Genomic DNA, 20,514 nt, shown 5'->3' with positions numbered 1-20,514 from the left:
CCTGGGCCTGGGACGGTGTCCCAGGGGACAAAGCTCAGAGCTCTCTGACAGAGCTGAGACAGTTACATGCAGTGCCCCAGAAAGATACAGCAGGGACATGTATCCAGGAGCAAGCCTCTAAAAACTAATGTGCAGTGGGAAAAGAAGTCTGCGCTGGAAAATGTTCTTCTCTTCAGGAATGTTAAACAGCAAGCTCCTGACTGAGCACCCCCAGTGCCTGGGTGGAGGGGGCTGTGGGCTGAGGTCAGTTCTGGATGTGTACACAATCACTGCCGTCCCCCCGGGCTGGCCAGAAACTCTGGCGTGGAGGCTGGCCCACAGGATGCGGGTCCCAGGCCTGGGCTCTAGTCTGGGCTCTGCCACTTGCTGGCTGTGTGGCCCAGGGCAAGTCACAGCTGTGCCATCCGCAGGGGTCTCCACGCCCCCTTGCAGGACTGGCATGATGTGCGGGACCATGAATGCCAAGGGCTTAAACATATCCTCTCCCTCTGCCCAAGCATCCTGGCACTGCCACAACTGTGGATCCATTTCTGGAGATGAAAACTGTCTCCAATGGCCAGAAAAGACTACACACTGGGGGAATGACCATCTAAAGCCTGTTTACATTTGATTGTTGGTGGTTTTTAAAAAATTCTAGCTGTGAATGAGGGCAGCTGGGCTTGGGCAGGGATTGAGGATTGTGCTGTGGTCCTGTCAGGATAGGGGCCTGGGCGTCCTGTGGCTTTGTCTCCACTGCCCCACTGCAGGCCAGCCCCTTGGGCCAGGACACTCTGCAGCTTCTCAGGTAGGAACCAGCCCTCCTCTCCCCCCTACCCCCCCCCCCCCCCCGCCACCTGCCACCTCTTGGGCTCCCACAGCTCCCACAGAAAGGGAGACAGGGATGTGGACAGGAAGGCCTACAGGCTGAACCTGGGCCCAGCAAGCTGGAAGCTGTGAAGTTCGACAGAGCTTGCAGAGCCCAGGACATGGGAAGGAAGGAGAACCCGAGGATAAGCTAAGAAGCCACACAAGTTTGCTAACCTTTTTAAGACTCTTAAAAACTGGACCTTTTTTCCCTGGAGAACTTGAAGTGAATCTTTTGTTTACTTTTGCAACTGGCCCATAGATCATCTCAACAATGCTAAAAATAGCACCACTGCAGCAATTTCTACTACAGCCAAGGAGCTCAGATTTCCTCAATTTAAACTTTTCCCTTCTTTTCTGTTCTCTAATTCCCACTGTGATGTGACTGGGTTTCCTTTAACCCCGACAATGGCGCTGCTGCGCGGCTCTGGGGATCTTAGGAGGAGGGGGAGGCCAGGACACCTGCCACAGTCACCTCCACCGAGGCAGGGCCAGGAGCAGTGCCTGATCCCGTCCCTCACTGGCCAGGTGGGATATCTGCAGCCACTGGGGACTCGGCACCATGGGGGAAGAGGAAAGCCACAATGAAGTCCCAGATAATTTCTTCTGAGCACCAGATGACATGGGTGCGTAGGAAGTAGTGGGACGATGAGCAGTGGCCCCTCTGTGGCGTCCTGGAGTCCCACATGCACACACGCAGACGCAGGGCCCACACCACACTGGGTAGAAGTGTGTGGGACAGTGGACCTGGTGCGCCAGAGTAGGCTGAGCTTCAGCCCACCCCCGCCTGCACCCCCATGCTTCCTGTCCTCGCGGCCCTGCCTATTATCTCACTGGTCTGAAGGAGCCCTGCGTCCCTCCTCTGCCTGTCTCTAGGGTCTATCCACTGGCTGCCATGCCCACCACCTGGGACCTGGCTCAGGTGCGGACTTGCTGGGTAACCAAGCCTCGGTGTCCTTATCTGTAAGGCAGGGATACTGGCACTACCTACATCTCATGGGTTACAAAGATTCAGTGAGCTATATCATCTGTAGTGGAGTCCCCAAAAGTAGCAGGTTGGCAGTGCTGTGGGCCCTGCCCCAGCCTGGCCCCTCCAGTACATTGTGTCGGCAAGCGTGATGTCTTGAAGATCTCTTCCCTCCTAGCCCCTCTGTCCTACGAGGAAGTCCATACTCTGCATCTGGCCCAGCCAACGCCTCTGCAGGCACACGGCTCCCTCCTGATGCCCATGCTGGCTCATGCCTCCCTCTGTGCAGAAGCCCGCCAAGCAGACACCTCCTCCAATGTCACCTCCTCTGCCTTTCTCCCACTGTCAGCTCCCCCTCAGATTCTGGGGTCTCAGCCCTAGGAGGGGAAGGGGTTTATTCAGGCCTGAGGGTCTCAAAGAGCATGTGTACAGTGACTGCAGTGGTGGGGCTCAGGCACGTCCTGACACTTGCTGGAGGAGACCATCTAGGGCAGGGCTGGCGGGGGGTCAAGAGGAGGTAGGGTAAGCTTGGGAAGGCTGGGCGGTGCAATGACCCTATGTACGGAATAGACTGTGAGGCTTACCACAGAGGAAAGCCCCTATGCAAAATGGCCCTCAACCAGTATGTTTTCAGAGGCTGAAGAAGGCACTAAAGCCAAAGGCCTGTGGGCAGGAGGGGCAATGACAGCCAGGTGAGGTTCCAAAATGGAGGCCAAAGGGTGGTGGGACTTACTTACATTTGGCTTAAACAAACCCACCCCTGTCCTCACCTCCTCATGGCCTTCCCCAATCTAGCCACTCCTACCCAAAACCCACCGTGAGCTCTGGGCTCCCACAGCTTTTGTTCACCAGCTCACCTCCCCCAGGACCTGGGTACCCCTCAAGAGGGGCCTCTCTAATGGCTTGAAGGAAGACAAAATGCACCATAAGGTGACAAAGAGCCATGGAGAGAGTGCCTCACCACCAGGAGGCCTCAGAGCAAGGGAGGGGCAAAGGACTCCACCAGCCAAAGGTGGTGGCAGAGGCACAGGACACAATCTGCCACTGCCCACAACAGACATCACTAATGGAGCAGAGAGAGCCTGGATGCGGCCGCTGATTTCCCAACACATCAGCTGAAGGAGCCAGTCGTGGAGTAGGACAAACCCGGGTTTGCACTTGAGCCTCACCACTTGCTAGCTGTGTGATCTTGGGTCACTCCCTGGGCTTCTGCACACCGTTCAAAGGGGGCAGACGGAACCGATCTCTGCAGGGTGTCCCCCCCCCCCACTGTAGCGTGACTGCTGACAAGTACTGCTGCAGTACTACACCCCACCGATGCCCCTTCAGTGCCATCCTCTCCTAGTACCCAGAGCAAGCACATCAGCTGGGGAGTGGCCTATGAACAGGGCCTGAAAACAGGGTCACGAGTTCTGCTGTCCAACAGGGGAAGCCATATCAGCCTGGTGAGCAGAGGATAGAAAAGGGCTTTTGATTTTGACAGCCGAGGGCACCTGCTGGTGTCAACTTCCCCATCTGTACAATGGGGATAATAATAGTATCTAAGCCACTCACACATGCTGTGGAGGATCAAAGGCGGCACCCCAAATAAACCCCCCAGTGAGTGCCTGTAAATGGGGCCAGTCCTGCCATTTGCTGCCGTGGGCCAGGCTGGGCACAGATGCTCTGGCCCTGTGGCAACAGTGGCAGCCTCCACTGTTACTGTGCCCTGCCTCAGGAGCCCCAGCCCCGGGGTGGAGCCAGGCAGGGATTGTCTACCATAGACAGGTGACCCAACCCAGTCGTGCCCACACAGGCCCAGTGTCCACACCAGCCAACAGTACAGTCCTGGCCCCCAGGGGTGGTCCTGGCCTCTAGCATGGCCCAGCTACTGACTCCAGCCCCCACCAACCTGGAATCCTAGCCCCACCTGCTAGGGCAGGGCTAGACACCCATGTTCCCCTGCCCACTGCCACACCATCCTCCCTACCCAGCCAATGAACCATGCGGGCAACACTCCTGCTTGGGAGCAGCTGGGCCGATCCCAGTGTAGGAGCCAACCTGTCCCTGGCTTTCTGCTCTCCTTCCCTCATGTGCAACTGCGGGCTACCACCCACGGGCTTCAGCACCAGAGTGAGGTTCACGTTCTTCCTCCAACAGGGACGGGTTGTGGGACCTCACCTGCTGGCACTTCCACGAAATGGGCCTATGGACACAGGACCTCACCAACACTGTAGCTGGCCCAGGGCCTGGCGCACAGCAGGTTTAACAATGGGGCAACACATTCCCTGAGGTGTGGGCACAGGGACAAGCAGTGGTGGAACCTGAATGGGTCACAACCGGTCCTGACAGTAGCAAAGTTGACATGGGTGGACTGACTTCAGGAAAAGCTGTGGGTCTGTTGCCAACCGGGGGCTTCCTATTCCGACGTTCCCTGGCCCTGACCGGAGAGGGTGGGCGGAACTTTGCACTGGAGTGCCCCACGGCCAGAACACCCCACGCCAACGCTCCTGGGGCTTGTTTACTGTTGGGAGGCAGGACAAATCTGCTGCTGCCAGAAGCGGTATAGGGTGTAATTAACTGGGTGGAGACCAACACCTCATCCCTGGGTTGTGCCTTGGTCTTCCCTGATGTCTGCCTGTTGCAAAAGGCCCCGAACTTGGGGCTGGCATCCGGGGGTGGGTGTCAGTGACTCAGCTCAGGGGTAGGTGCAAGCGAGGAAAGGGCTGCCCACAGGCCCACCATGCACCGTGCCTCTCGGGAACTAGGAGGGGGCTGGTAGTGGGAAAGAAGGGCCAAGTCTAGCCCTGCAGGAGGCAGATGTCTTGAGCACAGACCCCAGGACCTGGCCAGGACTCACCCAAGCCAGGACGGTGCCTGCTGTCCCTCACTCTGGGGCTGCTCGCTTCCCAGTTAACCCCATCCCAGGAAACTCTCAAGGGCAGGTCTTTAAGTGTGCCCACCTGCTGAGCACTACACCAGGGGAATGTGCTGGGGGGCGGGGTGACAGAGACACTGTTGTAGATGAGGTCCCTCTTGGGAGTGTGCCCTCCAGAAGCTGTGCCCTGCTTGGCACCACCGGCTTCCATCTGGACCCCTGGCTCCCTCCCGAGGGCTGGGCCACTGTCTCAGGCCCAGCCGTGCATTAGGCTCAGAGGCTGGGCTACCTGCCTGGGAGGTGGGCCCGCTGTGCCTGCCCCTTCCTAATACTTGGCATGTGCTCACTGGGTAGGTGGAGGGGGACCCCCCAAGGTCACACAGCCAACTGGCAGCAAGTTAGAGTAGAAGGGATGTGACTGATTCTTGCCTAGAAAGATGGGGTGCCAGGGATTTTAGAGGCCTTCTCTCCTTTTCCCCAGCTCTGCTGGGTGGCTCTCCCCCAAGCTGGCTGCCCAGCCTGTGGAGGCCCTTCCTCTCACATCAGGGCCCTCAGGGAGCACTCAGGCTCCAGGGCTGGGGACCACACAACACGATCCTTTGAAGAACAAAGACAACTCGTGACGACTATCTCCCAACACTTTAAGCAACGTGGACTCAGGACAAACAGAACCATAGAGCCCACGTAGTGGCTGCTGGGTAGCAGTGCACATCAGGGCTGGAGCAGACAGAGGCCCCAGCCATAGGTATAGGAAGGGGCTCGGCCTTCCCAATCACCCCATAGATAGGCCAAATGAAAGTCATCTGTGGTTCTGAGGGCCAGGAAAGGTGGAGAAGGGGCTGGTGAGAGGGAACCTGGACAGCATCCAAAGAACCACCTGGCTTCCGACATGTGGAGGCACTGGTTTTGGAAGGCCTGTGACCTTGTCCTGGAGACTTGCGCAGGTCTGAAGAGGGAGACCAGGGAAGGCCATGTTTTTGTACCAGTGGAGAACTGGAAGCTACTGCTCCCCTTGGAAGAGGGCAGCTAGATAAGCTGGAACACAGACAGCAGAGCCCTCTGCAGCACTGACCAAGGAGTGAGCACGACCTGCACCTACAGGTACCAAGGGCCACACCAGGCCATGCAGGAAGGGGCCTCTGTGGTGGGCAGAGGCAGCCCTGCATTTCAGACTGCCCCACTCGAGCCAGGGCAGGGTCTGAACCTCTGGAGGGCCCGGGCCCTGTAAGAGATGGGGCTCCCATCCCTGGCTCTAGCCATGCCCCTTCTGGTACCAGCCCTGCCCTCCTGAAGCACCACTGGGATCCACAGATAAGCCCCAAAGCCCCACGCGGGCTGACTCCTGATCCTAAGGGTGATTGCGTGATGTGCCAAGCACATGCTGGGCGAGGGCTTCCATTTGCCTATTGTGACCACCTTGCCAACAGGCAGCCCCGTGCCTTATGCGGGGCTTGGGAAGGGGTGGAGTGGCCAGGAGCCAAGCCCACCCAAGTCCAAAGTCTGTGCTCTTCTCAGTGTCCCCAGGGCCTGGGGACCTGCCCTGGGTGCCGCTGGCCATGGGCTGCTCGCCTGAGGGGCAGGCAGACCCACACATGGGGCAGGAGGGGCTACGGGGGCACCGCGACAGGGCAGCCAAGTCCCAGCAAGCCAGCACATCCCCTCTACTGCCTCAAACTCGAGCAACAGCCTTGCCCACCCCACGCAGTCTCGGACGCAGGAAGCCGTGCTAGTTGGGCCCTCAGCTTCCTTTGCTTCTTTCACAGTGGCTGGAAACTGGGTTGAAACAAGAAAAAACCCTGCCTGCTAAAATAAGCAAACATTTTGGGAAAGGAAGGAGAGCCATCTCTGGCTTGGTTACTATGGGAACATTTCTGCAGCAACTATAAGAGGGAGAGAAGTTCACTCTGGACAGAGCAGCCCAGCTCCAGTCTATGCAGGCCCACCTGCCCAGAAGTGCACACACCTGTACAGGAAGCCGTAGAAGCTTCTGGGCACTCGGAGACAAGTGCTCAGCCTCCACGGTGTGCTTGGAGCCTGCTTTCCTGGCCCCCTCTGCCCAGAGAGGGACAGCCCCCCGGCCCTCCCCGCCCACAGCCCACTCAGGGCTGGCACTGGCTCAGGAGAGTTCGTATGTCCCCAGGCCCAATCCCCACCTCACGGTCCCAGTCCCCGGCCTCCCTGTCTTCCCTGCTCCCTGTTCTGCACAGTTGGCCTGACGAGCCACCTCTGAATCACACAGCCACACGCCTCCGCGGGTCCCGCCCGATGCTGTGAAAGAACAGGCGCCAGGGCCCAGACCAGGCCCTGCTGGGGCAGGGGGGCCGCAGGACCTCAACCAACAACCAACCACTCTGGCTCTGACCAGACTGTTCCACCTGGTGGGAGAGGGCTGAGGAACGGGGCCCTCAGGGGGGCTCCGGCCTGCTCTGGAGCATGAGCCATGGCCCAGGAGCTCCAACCTGCTCGGCAGACAGCCCACAAGCAGGGATTTTCCACGGCAGAGGAAGGCAGTGGGCTGGGAACTGTTCCCTCGCAGTCAAGTTATGGAACAGTGGGACTGGAGATGTGCCAAGTTCATTCCTCTCTCACTCACATGCTCATCCAACCACACTGCTGCGCCCTGCTACATGCCACGTCTACGCTGCTGTGGGTTCCCAGCCAGCTGTGCCGCAGGCCCGCTGAACCCCATGTGCAAGAGCTCCCATGAGGACGGCTGCCATCAAAGCCCAGGCCGCACTCCCCGGCCCTTCAGCACCCATCCCTTTGTCTGGCTCTTCACTCTCCCCAAGAAGGCTCAGCCAGCACTGCCTCAGGCATGGCCCAGCCTTGAGGAGCTCCCCCGACAGTGCCTCTAACCTCGGCCTCTGTCTCTTGGCCCTTTCCTGACTGAGCGGCACCCGCCCCGCAGTGGGAACCCTGCCTCCAGCACACCCAAACTCTTCAAGAGTTCCCCAACTCTCCCATGTGCCCCACGGCGTCCTACAGAGTCCCTACACGGAGGGAGGGACCTGCGCGCGGGGCTCTACCGCAAGCCCGCAAGCATCCTGGGGCGGGGCGCCACAGCGGCCAGCACTGGCTGGACCAGGAGGATGTGCCTGGAGACAAGCTGTTAAGGGAAAGTGCACGAATGCAATCGGTCCACAAACAGTGAGCACCTCTCCGGGCCACGCCGGGACAGCTAGGGACTGAGAGAGGAAGACGGCACAAAGACAGGCACAGGGAGGCCCGCTGCAGCCTCCTTGGGAGCACAAAGCTGGGCGCCACACATGTGCCCACTCGAGGAGACTGTGGCCCCCACATGGCACAATGCTGGGTGGCAGCTTCAAAAGTGAGATGGCCTGTGCTCCTCAGGGAAACTTCTCTCAGACTTAATGTCAGCAAAACAAACAAACAAAAAACAGACAAAAAAACCCAGGTTGCTGAAGAGCATGTGCGTGTGTGACACGATTTTTTACAGCCGCACAACAAACTTGTCTGACTTTGTACACACACACCTGAGACAAGAAAACAGCCCAACCACGCACAGAAAGAACTCTGAGAAGGCCACGGCGTTTGGCCTCCACTGTATGTCTGGACTGTTTGCAGTGACAGTGTGACCCTATGAGACTCACACAATTTTCAGAAATTATCATTAATAAATAACAGGAAGGTCCCCTAGCCCGGGTCCTTGAGGATGATGAGGGGGCTGTCCAGACAGCCTCCTGGGTGGCATGGGTGGCCCAGGACAGTGGGGGTTTTGAGAGATGGCAGGTCAGGGTGCCTAGTGTCCCTGCCCTCACCCTCCCTGTACAACCTCCTGACAAGGGCCAGCAGCCCTGTGCCTTTGCCTCCACCCCAGGCTGAAGCATTAACCCCAATGCACAGTGGAAGGCAGAAGAGCCAGCCTGTTCCTCCTGACCTACAACCCCAGTTGTCACAGCCATGGCCCCATCCCAGCAGAGTCAGCTGAGGGGGCTCTAAGTGCTCCTCTGTAAACGTGGCAGAAAACCATTTCCTCACACTTGGTCAAATCTGCTAGACAAATTCGTGTACTGAGAGCACACAGGGTCAACAGTCACTGGGTGTGAGGCAGGGCTGGAGGTGTCCACCCTGAGGGTCCTCCTGTAGCAATGGCAAGGACAGGGTGGGGTGGGCTCAGCAAGGGCCATTGTGTCATCAAGCACCTGGGAGCACCTGTCCTTTGGGTACTTCACAAATGGGGGTGCAAGTGTCTGGCCTCTGCCCAGAGGTTAACACTTTGGGCTAGAGAAGCACGAGGAGCCCCAACCCACCTCCAAAGAGAAGAGCCAAGAGAGCGGAGGTGGCCAGGACTTGGGCCAGAGAGGGCAGCAGCAGGTCACTGGGAAGCACGGAGAAAAAACAGCTGACACGGTGGAGGTAAAACCATGCAAATCATCTAGTCCAGGCGGGGTGGCCTGTATCTGCAGGGGCTTCTGGCTACAGGGAGGTGTTGTCCAGTTGCCAAGCTCACCCAGGGCTCTGCCAGCCTTCTCTCCCACAGGCACAGCCTGACTGCCCTTCTGCAGAACTCATTTTCTGGAAGGCCCCAGAAACCACAGAAGCTGCTACGGGGAGTGACCCCAATGGGGAAGGGGCCCCGAGCACCTGGCTGCCAGCTCAGACGTGCCCTGGGTTTACAGGCATCTGAGGTGCTGGTCTCCCAAACTGTATCATTAGGAAGGATAAGCACTCCACCCGTGAGGGAGAGGGAGGCTGGCTCTCTCCTTCCAACATTACTGTATAGTCTCTGAGGGCAAATACCAACAATGGGAGAGGGGAGAAGAAGGGAAGCTGTTTTCTTGAGCACCTACCATGTGCCAGATCCTGAATTAGGGTCATTACCCCATTATATAACTTGATCCCTACAATTACTCTTCAAGGCAGGTAATAACGGTAGCTCATTTGATAAAGGGGCTCAGGGAAACTAGCTAGCTGTCTGGCTCTAACTTCAATTTAGCAACTACAGAAAAAAACGTAACACTGACAAAGAGCCCATTTCATTAATATATAGAGTTCTCATAAATCAAAAAGAAAAAGATCAACAATCTAGTAAGAAAATTAACATGAGCAGAAATGGCACAGGAGAAGAAATTAAAACTGCTAACGTGATATCACAGACAATCCCACTAATAATAAATGAAATACGATAGCATTTCTCACCTACTGAAGAGCAAATACGTAACAGTTAAATAACATAAATGTAGAAGAGGTCTGAAAAAAATGAATCTATGTTTGGGAATGTGGGCTGGATCTTTGGAGGGTACTATCTTCTAGAACTTGAAAGGTACCACAAACCTTTCAACCAGGGAATTATTTCTAGGAATTTATCCTATGAATGAATTTCTACATATCAAAGATGTACATACGAAACACGGAAATAACAAAATTGGAAACCACCTAAATGCCCATCAATAGGTAGGGTATGGGGAGGTAAATTACGGCACATCCATATGTTGGGAATACTATGCAGCTATTAAAAAGAACCAGTTCTTAAACACGCTCTAAAATAGAATTTTAAGTGAAAAAACAACAACGACAAAGGTCAGAAGCACATGTAGTTTGTCCTTTGTGTACATGTCTGTGCCCTGGCTTATAAACAGACAGACACCCTCTGGAAGGACACACACAGAATGAGGAACAGTGGCTACTGTGGCATGGTGGCTGCGGGCATCTGGGTAGAAGGGAACTTCTCTTTCTCTGCAAACCCTTGGTACTGTGTAGACTGGTTACAGATTACATCTACTGCTTGTCTATAAAATACTCAGAGAGAGAGAGAGAGTGAGAGAGAGAGGGCTGGCAGGTGCAGAGCTCCTAGGCTCCATGGCACCTGCCTAGCTACTAGAAGGTCAGAGCCTAGGTGAGAAGAGCCACGGACCCAGACACCTCACTGCCTGGCTGGCTCTCAGTGGGGAGGTCCCCACTGCCACGAGACTCGAGAACCTCTAGACCCAAGACCTGCTCTCCTCAGCTCCTGTCCGGGTCAACCCCACCCTTTAGTTTCCTTCCATGTAACAGGGCATCAGGGAAAACAGAGAAGACACCGAAGCTCAGAGGGTCTGGGTAACTTGGCAAAGCCACCCAACTGGGAGCTGGCTATGCTGGGAGGGGTGGTTGAGGACTTGCTGGTGGAGCAGAGTGAGGGGCCAGCAGTCTCTGTGCAGGACAGAGCAAACGAGGGAGGGATGGGCCTGGGCAGGGTGGCCAGGAAAGGTTATTTGTGGGCTTTAGGGGGGCCTCAGGGATGGAAAGCAAACAGGCCGTGGTGACAGGCCATGTCCTGGTCAAGGGGTGGGTCTCTACCCTACCCAGATTGTCAAGGCTGGAAGGGTACTGAAAGCCCAGCACTGGCCAAACTTGTTTTTTAAGCAGTAGACCTGGCTTTGGTCAGAATTTCCTGGGTGCCAAGACCACATGGGGACACATGGAGCTGCTCCAGGAGAAGCAGACATGGGCCTGGAGCTCCTTCACCACTGCCTCCCGCGGCCCCAGAATACTTGAGGCTCCAGAGAACACACTGAGCCCATCCATGCCTCTCCCCACAGACAGGCAAACCAGTGCAGACAGGGGGCAGCGACTTGCCAGAAGTCGCTCGGCAGGCATGGCCCCACTCCCGAGTCTGGCGCACTCCCGACCGCGCCACCCTGCCCGCCCTCTGAGGATGCCGCAAAGCCGTGGTCCTGGGAACGTCCGCCCAGGGGGGCCACTCGCACACCTCTGGTGCAAAGCAGTGCAGCAAGCAGCCTCGGAAATCAACAAGGCAAAATACTCACGTTGAAGAAATTGGTCTTGTTCCTCTCGCAGAAGAGCCCCTGTGCCGGCATGTGCTGCAGTTGTTGCCACGGGATACCGCTGCCTAGCAACACGTCGCGGGCCCACTGGAGGTTCTGGGGAAACAAGAAGTAGGTTGGAAGTGAGTGTGTGGGCAGCTCGCGGCGCCCACGGGGAAGGGAGGCAGTCCCCTCCTTCCTGGCTGCGTTGGCAGAGCGGCGATGAGCAGCGGCTTCTGCAGACACCGATCCCGCAGCTCCAGGGAGCTCTGGCTGCGGGCTTTGATCATCTGGCTGTGGGGTACATTTCCGGAACTGATTTCCTGCTTAGCACAGCTGACTTAGGAGAGTGTGGCCTCAGATTGCCCAAGAAGGGCACAGATAGGGACCCCTCGCCCGGACCGGCCTTAAAAAGCTACTACATGGACCCAGTGCCCTGCCTTCTATCAAGGGGAACCCCGCTGGCCTGAAGGGTCAGCCCTGACTTGTCAGGATGTCAGCAGTACTCATCGCAGCTGGCAACACAGCCACCTTAGGCTTGGAAGAGCTGGTCCCTGTAGAATGCCAGGGCCTTAAGTGCTTGGGAGGGGACGGGGGTTCCACCCATAGTGCTCAGGCCAGTGATCTCTGGGCAATGGTGCCTCTTGGAGTCCAGGCCCAAGGGCCTGGTAAGGTGGCAATAAGAGGCTGCTAGCCCAGGTGGGACTCCGGGGCAGCACGAGAGGCTGGGTGTGGGCCTGGCTGCCTTGGCCTTCTCTAGGGCCTTCTCATTGGCTTAGAGCGCAGCCCTTCCCCACCGGCTTCAAGGCCTGCCACCTCAGGTGTCTCCCATGGAGGCTCCCACGCCAGGACCCTCTCACCCCAGCACCTGAGACAGTGCTATCTTACAAGGGAGAAGCCAGCAGGGGGCAGAGTTGGGACTGGAACCTGGACTGCCCAACATCAGACCCTCCTCTTTTCCACAGCACCCATCCCCTCCAGCCAATCAGTACTCCTCCCCCAGCCCCATCCAGGTCCCTTCCTTGCCTCTCTCACCCCTGGTGCCAGGTCTTTATCACCTCACGTCCCAATTGCTTAATGCCTTCTCACGTCTCAGCCTGCAAGCCTGTCTCACCTGCTTCCAGTGCGCTCACTACTGGTCAGGCTGAACTCATGAAATAGTCCCCCTAGTCACAACTTCTGGCCAAAGTACAAACCCCAGCTCCCTGGCTTGCTGGCTGGGGGCCCCTGCTGGGCTGCATCTGAGCCTCTGCTCCTACCTCTGCACAGAGGGACATGCACCAGGGGCTGCTGTTGGGGCTGAGGGCTGCTCTGCACCCAGTATACCAGGCCAGACCCCGCAGCTGCGAGGGGATGGGACACAGAACTGAGGGCCCGTCTGGGATGGAGACAGGTAAAGTTTCAAGCACGCATCTCCTGGATGACGCACTCACAGCAGACGAAGCTAGCTCTTCCGTGGAAGCCTGAAGGAAAACATCATCTCCTGGGGGAAGCCTGGATGATTAAGCCTGGCAGCGACTCTAAGGCCATTTCCTAAGGGCACATGGCCTGGCTCTGAAGTGGCTGAAGGCTGAGGCCCCGTAAAGTCAAGGCTGCCCTTGCCCAGCAGGGCTGCAGCCCAGCCTGGTCTAAGCAGGTTCAATGTGGGGCCAGGGACTAGAGGGCCATGGGCAGCCCAGCACATAGGACAGTAGGGCCAACCCCAGCTGGACGAGAGGGCACATGCTGTCCACAGCCCTCTGAACAGCTGACCCCTCTAAGCCTGTACTCAGGAGGCTTGCTTTTTTGCTCAGAGCCCTCCTTAAGCCCAGACACCTGCTCAGACACATATGACATGCTGAAATCAGGAGCAGACTGAGACTCTGCCTCTCTCACAGACTCCAATCACAACAGCAAGGCAAGCCCAGAGTCGGAATCACACCGAGGGCCGTGTGGGGGATGCTCTCGCTGAGGCTCAGCGGCTGTCAGGGAGGGGCAGCCACAGCTACAGTCTCCTGAGACATTACTTCTCTAGGACTCTCAGGCCTTTCTAGGGCCTCAGGGACTGAAGCCACAGCCATTCATGGTAAATGACAAGGCTTCCTGAAGGCCAAGGCACCTCCTCTCCGCCCCCACATGGGGGAGGCAGAGACAGGCAGAGGAGAGGGGTTACCCAGGCAGCAACAGTCCCTGGCCCTCAGCCCAGGCCCTTGACCAGGAACACAGGGGCCACTCTGCCCTATACATAGGAAGAAGAGTGAACCACTCAGTCCCAGCCTTCAGCTTATGAGTTCTAATGTGCGGGGGCAGGGCGGGGGGGGGGGTCTACTTGCAGTTCACACTCCAGTGTCCAGAGCAGTGCCCGGCATGTCTGGCTCAGAGACCCCGCCTCCCAGACCAGTCCATTAAGAAGCCTCCAAAGGCTGGTTACATGCCTGCCCTGAGACTTCTGCTAGGGGAGGGAGGGTCGGCCATGGACAAACTGAGTGCAGAGCCGGGAAACAGAGTGGGTCAGGTGTGCATCAGTACAAGGAGTAAGTAAGATCCAACTCAGGTTCGTTTAAGCTGCTAAGGGCTCCTCAGGGCCCCGGGACATGGGATCCAAAGAGATGATAAAGTCTCAGACCTCCAGCAGGCAGGGCAGCTGCTCAGGGAGCCCAGCAGAGAAGCTCATGACCTGTATCAGTACTCAGCCATGATCCCTTGGTCTCAGTGTCACTTGGTTCAAAGACTTTCCCAAGTGAGATGTGAGAGGCTGCCAGTTTAATCAGTCATGAAGGGGACCCTCACAGAAAGGGACGTGAGACAGAAAACTGATATGTGCACTTCGAATAGGACAGGTGAGCCCACCTGACCATGACCATGGAGACAGGGCACAAAGGAGACCCACCTATGGTCCAGTCTAAGTAGGTCAGTGAGGCTCCTAGGGGAGATGACACCTCAGCTATGGCTTGCACACAGCCGTCACGGAGCTGGAGTAGCCCTAGCGCCATGACACGAAAGCCCCTTCTGGGGCTCCTTTGGGACTTAAGGAAGTATCCAGTTAGCAGCAGTTTGAAAACGGTTGGGAAATAAGACTTGAAGAAACATCTCCATGGTGGCCATAATTTTCAAAAGAACATCAAGAAAATAAAATACAACAAAGACTTCCATGTGGCGTGGCAACACATGAGAGAGAACAGCACCTGGGCCAGGGTGGAGAGAGTGGGGGACCCTGCTTCCCTGAGCCAGTTGTCTCATTCCAGGCCCCAAGGCTGTGGGACAGGAACACACATCCCTGAGGGCTTCTGCTCCTGCCCTAACTCTGCAGCTTCTCCCATGAAACCTGCACCAAGATGGCCCTTCCCACCCGGACAGTCAGGCAGAAGGTGGAGGACCAGCGGGGGAGGAGGCTGTGGGAGAGGTCCCAGCACTCGTAGAGACCTGAAAACCAGCCACTTGAGAAGAGTGCAGAAAGCACAAGCCTGCCAAACCCGATCAGGATTGTCAATTAGCCTCCTGCAGACTTGGCCCCGGCACACCAGCAGAGAGCAAGGCTCCTCAGTCGTCTCCCAAGCCCGCCAGAGAGAGCCGATCGATGGCCAAGGCACAATGCGTCCAGACAGCTCATGGGAGACCTCTGCTAATTTATGTCTGAGGCCCCGGATGGGAGCTGACAGGGACAAGGAAACCTGTCCAGAGAACTGACAAGTGTCAGGCCGGGGGGGGGGGGGCACACCTGTACTGCAGAGTCTGCCCTGCAGCTTCACGTTATGGGGAGGTGAGAGGCACGATGCCACCTTGGCTAAGCACAGCACATTGCTCCTTGTCCTGTGTATCACCAGTTTACCGACGAGGAAACTGAGGCTCAGAGAGGTCCAAGAGTTGGTCCGAGTCCCCCAAGCCAGGAAGTAGCAGAGCCAGGCTTGCATTCTGGTCCAGATCTGAAGGACTCCAAGGATTGGGCTCTTACCCTGCACCCCCACTCTAGGGTGGGCAAGTCCCTTTACAAATCTACCTGGGGCCATACTATGTGCAGCTCTGAGGCAGCCCTGTCTCAGGCCTTGAACAACCTGTCACCATGCCACTGGCCCGGAGCCTCAGCTTACCGTCACCCCTGGGAATGGGAGAAACACCACGGGGCCACTTGCCAGAGAAGAGCACCAATCTTCCTGGGATCCATGGGCCCCCTGAAGCTTAGTGCACAGACCTCCACTGACAGAGGGCAGAACACACTAAATGCCCAAACAGGGGGCAGATGGAGGGTGGAGTCCTGATGAGAGGCGGGGAGAAGAATCCCCAGAAGCACATGGCATCTCGATGTCCTCCACCGCCTGTCGCCTGGACACCCCTATCCTGCCACAGGGCAGAGGGACCCTCCTGACTCCTCTGCTTGAAGGCCTCTCAGCTCCTTCAGAGTGAGAGCCAGCTCCATATCTCAGCTTACCCGCACACACGCAGGTTCCTCCCCTTCCCGCCCCTCTCCCATTATGTGCGCAGCCCCGCAGCCATACCTGCCTCTGCCCCCACCTTGGTCCCTGCAGGTCTCTGCCTGGCGCCATCTCACCCCACTCCCACCTGCCCCCCAATACTGTCCCCACAGCCCCATGGCCATCTTAAACAGCCTCCTCTGCTGACTCTCGGATGGCTTTATTGTCTGCCCCCTCTTGTGTGCCAGCCCCGTGAGGGCAGGGACACCACCTGACTTCTTCACTGATGGCTCCTCAGGGGCTAAACCAGTATGAGGTCTGCAGAAGGGATGCAACAGACATTTGGGAAGAGTGAAAGGAATGGGCAGGGTCTGAGCTTGCAGAACGGTCGGAGGTGCCAAGGCAGGAGAGTGCTGGCCGCTCATGGTGGGGGTGGCTGGGCCCAGGACTGGAGGCAGGAGCGCTGGGGCAGAGCCATCATCCTGGGCTCCTTTGCCCAAGGAAGCTGTCGGGAAAGAGTTTACATGTTGGGCAGACTAGGACAGGAAGTCCATCTTTCCAGATACCCTTCTCTGTTTTTTTCTTCAAAACAGTAATTCAGAAGCCCTAGGTTTGCCTGGCAGTTTTTCACAAGGGCACTCAGTGCACTGAAGTTTTGTTGAAGGTATAAACGCATGAGTGCCTGGCAGTCTTGGAGTCATATAACTAACCTCTTGGGGCCTCAGTTGCCCACCTGGAGGATGGGGGTGGCAGTGACCATCAGGCCAGTCTTAAGGTCAGTTGAAGAATGCCAGAGAAGCAACTGCCCACAAATGCACCAAGTAGTTCCCCACCTGCGCCTTGGGGGGAAAGCCCCTGCCCATGCAGCCTACTCCCCCTGCCAAGCTGGCCTTCCCATGTCTTCTCCGAGGACCTGGCCTTGCCCCTGAACTTGGCAAAGCATGCCACTGCTCCTCCTATGCCCTCCCCACACAGACCTGAAGAGCCAGGCCTGAAGTGTACCCCCTGGCTACTGGGTGAGTTTGACCAGCAGGAGGCACCAGTGAGAGAGCAGAGTAGGGCACGGATGAGAGCAGAGCATTTACCCCAAGTTCTCCCCGGTGCTGAGGGTTGGCCACCAAGGACCGAAAGCTCGAACAGGCAGCCTGCTGCAGAGGTGCCCTGGGGCTGGCCCAGGGCCCTGCACTACCCCTACCCTGTGGGCTCCTGACATCCGCCCAGGCCACTGTAAACCTCTCCTTCATTAAGGCTCTTCGGATTAGCGGCTGGATAGAGCCATCTGAAGCCTGACTGGCAGACCCCCTCACTCTACATAGCAGCCCGAGTCTTTCACACACACAACCTTGCAGTAACTTTAGCCTCACTTAGAATGATGTCCCGCAGCTCCTTCCTGACTCCCCAGGCCCTCATGAGCTCTGACCACATCTTTTTCCCCCTCTCCTCCCTGCCCAGCTAGTCACACAGGCTTCTGGCTGATTCTAGTCCTGCCAGGCCCATTCCTATCTCAAGGCACACATGTGGTCTGTGCTGTCCACCCAGAAGCCTCTCCTGGTATCGCCTAGCCTAGTCCCCCCACCTGCTTCAGGCCTTTGCTTAGTGGCCTTCCCAGACCTCCCTGCCTCAAGAGCCACACTCCCCCACCACACCCCGTTACCAGCTTTATCTTTCTCCCAGAGAACATCACTGACCGTGGTTAGGTGTGTTTCTACTCTCCATTCCCTCTGTGCGCACTCAAGGGGAGGGGCTTCGCTGTGCACACCACTGTATCCCGGCCCCTCAGGCAGGGCCTCACATGTGACAATGCAGGAGACAGCCACTGAATGAATGAACTGGCAGATGCACAGGCGCCACACTGGGGGTGGGGGTGGGGGGCAGCGGAGGACGACACTAAAATACAGGGGTTCAGCCATGTCGTGGTCTATGGGATGATGAGGTGGTGGTAGTGTCTTCTTAATTGAATACTATTTGGTGCTGCCAGCAGAGTACTCAACCCATTCAAACTACTGAGATCCTTCTCGCTCCTCTTCCTGAGAGAGAACAAGGAAGGCAGTGGGCCTTTATGGGGACCATTTGTCCCCCCTCCTGACCCTCAAAGGTACAGCGAAATCTCCAAACCATGTTTCAGACAGACTTTGAAATGCATAATCGAGATCTGAAGTTGAGAAAAATCTCGAGTTTCATTTTGCAAATCACACAAATAAAGCCTGATAAGAACCTGGCTGGCTGGCTGGGATGGGCAGCAGCCCAGGACTTCTGCGTGGGGAACCTGGGGCACAGCATCGTTTTATGTCTACAGAAAAGGAGCAAGGACTGAAGGAATGTGGGGGGAACGCCCTGCTCTGTGGCCGGCACGCCCTCGTCATGCCTGGTCCTGCCATCTGGCACGGAATGCGCAGCTTCCCACCTGCTCCTGGGACACTCACTGTGTGTATGCAGCAGGGTCTCCCAGGCTGCACCCTGGGGTGGCTGTGTCACAGCCTGGAGGCTCAATCACTTCATGCCCACCCAGTCTGACAGCGCATGGCCCTCCACACGGGCTCTCGTTTAACCTGACTCTGCAGGGTCCAGACATGAACTGGCGGCACAGGCAGGTGGGAAACCACCTACAATGGATGGGTGAGGGGCAGGGGCTCACAGCCCAGCTGGCCAGTCCCTTGCCCAAGCTCACACCAGAGCATAAGCTGACTCTGAAGTCAAAGTTCAGCGGCTTCTCTGGACATCACAGGCAGCAACAGCACTGTCAGACTCCCCTGGCAGGAGGCAGCTTCTCACCAAACAGGTCCTAAACAGCCACGGGCTGGGCTCATCCCACACAGGTTTTGGGCCAGAGAAGTGGGTCTGACTGGGCTGGAGCGGCCAGGCCGCTATCCCGCCATACGCCACGTTGACAGGGCCTTGCCATCTACCATCAGGAGGATGCACTGCAACAGGGCTCAGCCACGATGCTGTGCAGCGGCCTCCATGAGCACAATGGGACAGGGACAGAGGCCTGCAGCTGGTGTAGAGCACTGCTCACAGTGAGTGGCCTCTGCTTCCATCAGAGCAGCGTGCGCGTGGAGCTTGCAAGACAGGCTGCTCTCTCGTCATCGATATGCATGTTTCCCAGCTGGTAAGCACTATTAAGTCACTTTTCCTCACAACAAAACCTAAAACCTACAATGAAGGTGCCATCATCCCCACCCGACAACTTAAGAAACCTGTCCATAGGACTGAAACTAGTAGCCGGCTGTCTAGCTGGCTGAGCCTGAGTGAGGTTCCAGGAGCTGGCACTTGGGAGGGATGGCTCAGGTTCCAGCATGCACACCGGCAAGGGGACAAGTGGCGGAAGGGGGACACACTCCAATCACAGGGTCCAGGGAAGGGCCAGGCCTATAATCAGGGCAGGATGAATAGCCCCTTTCTCATCTCACACCCCTTAGGCTCCTGAGCAGTTCTCACCTGGGTGTCACCTTTCGGTGACAACTGGATGCTAACTGTGTCAAAGAGCTGCTCCAGCTCAGAGGGGAAAAGCCACACAGCAAAAAGTGGGCTTCATCCCACAGCAGAGCCAGCAAGGCTCACGCCCGCCCTGGAGGGTAAGAGGAAAACCTTTTGGTCAAACATAGGTCGAATGAAGGCCAATCCTTGACTTGGGCAGTGCTGGGGCCAGATGAACACAGCCCCAGCCCAGCCCAGAAGCCAGCTGTGTGCCGAGCCCCAGGAAGGTGGCCTCTCCCATAGAACAGGCCCTTCTCCTCACCTCTCTTTCCTTACCTGGGGTGCCACGCACCCCTGGCTCACTGCCTGCCTCCTGCCACACTGACCAGCAGTAGCCCAACTACTGCATGGCCACTGCGCTCAAAGGAGCTGGCATGACAGCCTTGCTTCTGCTAAAGCGCCAGCCTCCCACGCAAGGGCTGTCAGTAAACCTTTCCTGGCTCACCCTACGTAGCCAGTCTGTGGCCATGGGACTTTAGCAAGAAGCCAGGCATCCACCCACCCGGCCAGGTGAAGGACTTGAGTTAGAAGGCCTCGGTCTACTCTCTCACACCATACACAAAAATAAACTCCAAATGGATGAAAGACCTCGATGTGAGACAGGAATCCATCAAAATTCTAGAGGAGAACATAGGCAACAACCTCTACGACATTGGCCAAAGCAACCTTTTTCATGACACATCCCCAAAGGCAAGAGAAACAAAAGATAAAATGAATTTATGGGACTTCATCAAGATTAAAAGTTTCTGCACATCCAAGGAAACAGTCAGAAAAACTAAGAGGCAGCCCACGGAATGGGAGAATATATTTGCAAATGACACTACAGATAAAGGACTGGTATCCAAGATCTACAAAGAACTTCTCAAACTCAATACACGAGAAACAAATAAACAAATCAAAAAATGGGCAGAAGATATGAACAGACACTTTTCCAATGAAGACATACAAATGGCTAACAGACACATGAAAAAATGTTCAAAATCATTAGCCATCAAGGAAATTCAAATCAAAACCACACTGAGATACCACCTTACGCCAGTTAGAATGGCAAAAATAGACAAGGCAAGAAACAACAATTGTTGGAGAGGATGTGGAGAAAGGGGATCCCTCCTACATTGTTGGTGGGAATGCAAGTTGGTACAGCCACTCTGGAAAACAGTGTGGAAGTCCCTTAAAAAGTTAAAAATTGAGCTACCCTATGATCCAGCCATTGCA

The 20,514-nt window shown here is 56.6% G+C and overlaps 1 protein-coding gene across 2 annotated transcripts in view; it reads right to left on the bottom strand.

The window, feature by feature from the left end:
- The window catches only part of CABIN1 (calcineurin binding protein 1), a 151,760-nt gene that overhangs the window by 34,999 nt on the left and 96,247 nt on the right, over positions 1-20,514 (bottom strand). For both annotated transcript variants that reach the window (XM_087857550.1, XM_045802485.2), the window contains exon 29: positions 11,438-11,551. In XM_087857550.1, coding sequence (XP_087713676.1) covers positions 11,438-11,551 — 114 coding nt within the window. The remainder of the gene's footprint in view (positions 1-11,437; positions 11,552-20,514) is intronic.

This window comes from Ursus americanus, chromosome 30 (assembly GCF_024610735.1).
Source record: "Ursus americanus isolate L20-20 chromosome 30, mUrsAme1.1.p, whole genome shotgun sequence".
Taxonomy (NCBI): domain Eukaryota; kingdom Metazoa; phylum Chordata; class Mammalia; order Carnivora; family Ursidae; genus Ursus; species Ursus americanus.
Note: the sequence above shows the minus strand (reverse complement) of the source record. Positions and strands in the feature narration are given on the sequence as shown.